Raw genomic sequence first — 3,558 nt, forward strand, 5'->3', positions numbered from 1 at the left:
TTGTTAACCAATGTCATAAAACAATATGTGTACTACTGTTTCATGAGAAACTATTTTGTTCTGTAAGCCTTCACCTGAAGTACAATAAAAAAATAAAATATAAAAAAAAAGAGGAAGACCCTCGATGAGATGGATTGACATAGTGGCTACAACAATGGGCTCAAACATAGCAATGATTATCAGGGTGGCACAGGACTGGGCAGTGTTTCATTTTGTTGTACATGGGATGGCTATGAGTTGGAATTGACTGGACAGCACCTAGCAAAAAAACAACAACATATTATGTAAGTTCAGTAACATAAAACAAAAACAAATCCAAAAAAAAACAAGCAAAAATTTAGGCCCTATAAGGCCAGGACTAAAGAAAGCATGTCTCACCTTACCAGAAGTATGTGTGAGTGTATGGAGTCTCCCAGCAGGGATGTGGTACATTCCCCACAGGGAAAACACAAATCAGCGTCTGGCACTAAGGACCTGGAACTCAAATATCCCACTGCCGCAGACTACTAGGGAGTCCTTTAGGACTAAGTTAATATGAGAGAAAATTTTTTATTTCAATGACAAGATTTAACTATAAACAATTAGAAGAATCTCCTGTGGGCTCGCTGTGCTTGATGTACTGAAATCTCCAATAAAGACAAATGGCAACAGGTTAAAGATGATGGCAAATCTTCCTTAACATTAATAAAGTTGATATCTGAAACTTCAATCCTCTGAAAGGCAAATCTCTAGTTCTTCTCTTTAAACTCTCCGATCAGTTCTATTTAGATGCAGCCTAAATGCACTAAATCCATCAAGTCATGCACCTAGTCCCATTAGATTACTTAACAGTCATTAACTAACCATATTGCTTTTGCAAGAGAAAAGAGGAAAGCAGAGAAGGTGTGCTTTGTGTTTCATCCTGAAACATTACCCTTAGGGACAGAATAGAAAGGGCTCCTGCCACGTGACCCAGGACTACATTATATGCCCGATAGAGGAGGCATATTTCAAGTGGAGAACTGGAGAAGACAAATGCCAGATTTATGAATGGGGGTTCTAGAAAGTTTGAACAGAAAGTGTCTTTAAAGTCACTGAGTCGAAATTTCTTATTTGACAAGAGGAAAATGATCCATCATAAGACCAGCTGGTAGATGTCCAGCTTAGGACCCAGGTGTCCTGAAATCCCAACCAGCACTTTTTTCCATTATGTCCTGTTACCGTATTTCACACTGAATTACATTTTCAAATAAATGATTTTCCCAGTGAAAAATCATTTATTTGGGGGATACCTTTTATGAAAAATTTTCCATGTGGAATGGATAAATGAGTGTTCGTAGCAAAGAAGACTCCAACATCAGACTGCAAATCCCTATATAAGATGGAATCACACACACGCACACACACACACACCAGTTCTGAAATGGAGAGCCATCTTTGTTGTTCATACCATGTATTACTCAGGTTCTTTGCTTTGCCCCTTGGACACCCACTTTTAACCTTCTGATCAGTTCATTTTATCCTCTAACCATTTCATTACTGAAACACAAGCCAAATTTTGGAGAGGAGTTTGGTGATGAGAAAAACTGAAATTATGATTTAAATTGAGGCTTGGAGATTTTTCTGTGGACAATCAACCACGTTCCACCTCACCAAAAAAAAAAAAAAAAAAAAAAATTTCAATTAAAATTATAAAGTCTCCCTAAAAATTTATTTTCTTCCAAATGTGGGAATGAAGAAACAGTTCTGGGTACTGGGAGTGTATTTACACCTCGGAAAAAACTTGCCCCCAGAATGTGTCTGAGTGGGATAAAATATGTTGGCAGTATATTAAATTTTATTCTACCATTAAAAGGAGAGAAAGAAAAATGAAAGCAGGGTGAAAAATAGGTGATTGAGAGAAAAGAGAGAGCAAAGACAAAAAAAAAAAAACTTGTTAATTACAGGACTTTCTCAGCAAGATATTTTTCTTCCTTTCACAAGTTAGAAGCTATTGAATAATTCATGCCAAGTGTGGAAAGGCTGCCTTTTCCCTGGATGATGTATAACTGAGCACGAGAGAGCTTTGGGTAGGTTCACCACATCAGCCACCTATCTTGCTTCCGAGCACAGTGTGCTGCTCCTCTGGAGCTCAGCGTCTGCTTTTGCAGTTAAGCATCCTTGCTGCTGCTGCTTGCCTGCCCACCCGCCTGGGCTTGCAGCCCGTGCTTTCCTCAGCCTTGCTGCCAGCTGATAAGTCTCCCTGCAGCTGCTGCTCCTGCTTGGGACCATGTGTGTGGATACTGGTTGGGAGAAGCGGGCACTTGTTCCTGGCACTGATCCCAGCTGAGTTTCTCCTGTTGATTTCTGGACCACAGATGCTGCTACTGAAGAGGTATTTGTTGGCATCCCTCCCTCTACTACCGCCAGCTTAGGACCAGCCCCAAAGCAAGGTACCATCCACCCCCTTCCCCTGGCATTTTTCCCAGCTGGAATATCCCTGCTTTCTCCTGGAAACTAGGAGCTCCAGCTTGCAATAGCTGTGTGTGTGTGTGTGTGTGTGTGTGTGTGTGTGTGTGTGTATATTGGGGGAGAAGAGAAGAATGTTCTTGGCATTGCTTCGTCCGGTGCCTGCTGAATGCAAAGAGGCCTTACCCCTGGCACTGGAGACATTTCCGAGGCAGGTACCTGTCATCTGCCACCCCCGTTCTTCTCGAGCTCCCTCACTCCCCCTCCCCCAACCCATTATTGTGTTTCAGTCTTTTGTGTCGGTGGCAGAGGGCTGAGAGGAATGTCTTTGCCCTCCCGGCAGGCAAGTGTCACGATGGGCCGCGCTGCGAGAAGCCGACGCTAGCTAGCGAGGTGTGAAGAGTTGGCCAGAATGACCAACTCCTCCTCCACGTCCACCTCCTCCACCACCGGGGGATCGCTGCTGCTGCTCTGCGAGGAAGAGGAGTCGTGGGCGGGCCGGCGCATCCCCGTGTCCCTCCTATACTCAGGCCTGGCCATCGGGGGCACGCTGGCCAACGGCATGGTCATCTATCTCGTGTCATCCTTCCGAAAGCTGCAGACCACCAGCAACGCCTTCATCGTGAACGGCTGCGCCGCTGACCTCAGCGTCTGCGCCCTCTGGATGCCGCAGGAGGCGGTGCTCGGACTCCTGCCGGCTGGCTCCGCGGAGACCCCCGGGGACTGGGACGGTGCCGGGGGCAGTTACCGCCTGCTGCGGGGCGGGCTGCTGGGCCTCGGGCTCACCGTGTCGCTCTTGTCCCACTGCCTCGTGGCCCTGAACCGCTACCTGCTCATCACCCGGGCTCCTGCCACCTACCAGGCGCTGTACCAGCGGCGCCACACGGCGGGCATGCTGGGGCTGTCCTGGGCGCTCGCCCTGGGCCTCGTGCTGCTGCTCCCGCCCTGGGCACCGCGCCCGGGCGCCGCGCCACCGCGTGTCCACTACCCGCCGCTCCTGGCCGCCGCGGCGCTACTGGCGCAGACGGCGCTGCTGCTGCACTGCTACCTGGGCATCGTGCGCCGCGTGCGCGTCAGCGTCAAGCGGGTGAGCGTCCTTAACTTCCACCTGCTGCACCAGCTGCCCGGCTG

The 3,558-nt window shown here is 48.2% G+C and overlaps 1 protein-coding gene across 1 annotated transcript in view; it reads left to right on the forward strand.

Annotated features, from left to right (window-relative positions):
• Positions 1–2,839: 2,839 nt before the first annotated feature.
• The window catches only part of GPR88 (G protein-coupled receptor 88), a 1,189-nt gene continuing 470 nt past the window's right edge, over positions 2,840–3,558 (forward strand). The window contains exon 1 of the mRNA XM_023740005.1: positions 2,840–3,555. Coding sequence (XP_023595773.1) covers positions 2,840–3,555 — 716 coding nt within the window. The remainder of the gene's footprint in view (positions 3,556–3,558) is intronic.

The sequence above is a fragment of the Trichechus manatus genome, unplaced genomic scaffold, assembly GCF_000243295.1.
Source record: "Trichechus manatus latirostris isolate Lorelei unplaced genomic scaffold, TriManLat1.0 scaffold00144, whole genome shotgun sequence".
In the NCBI taxonomy this organism is placed as follows: Eukaryota; Metazoa; Chordata; class Mammalia; order Sirenia; family Trichechidae; genus Trichechus; species Trichechus manatus.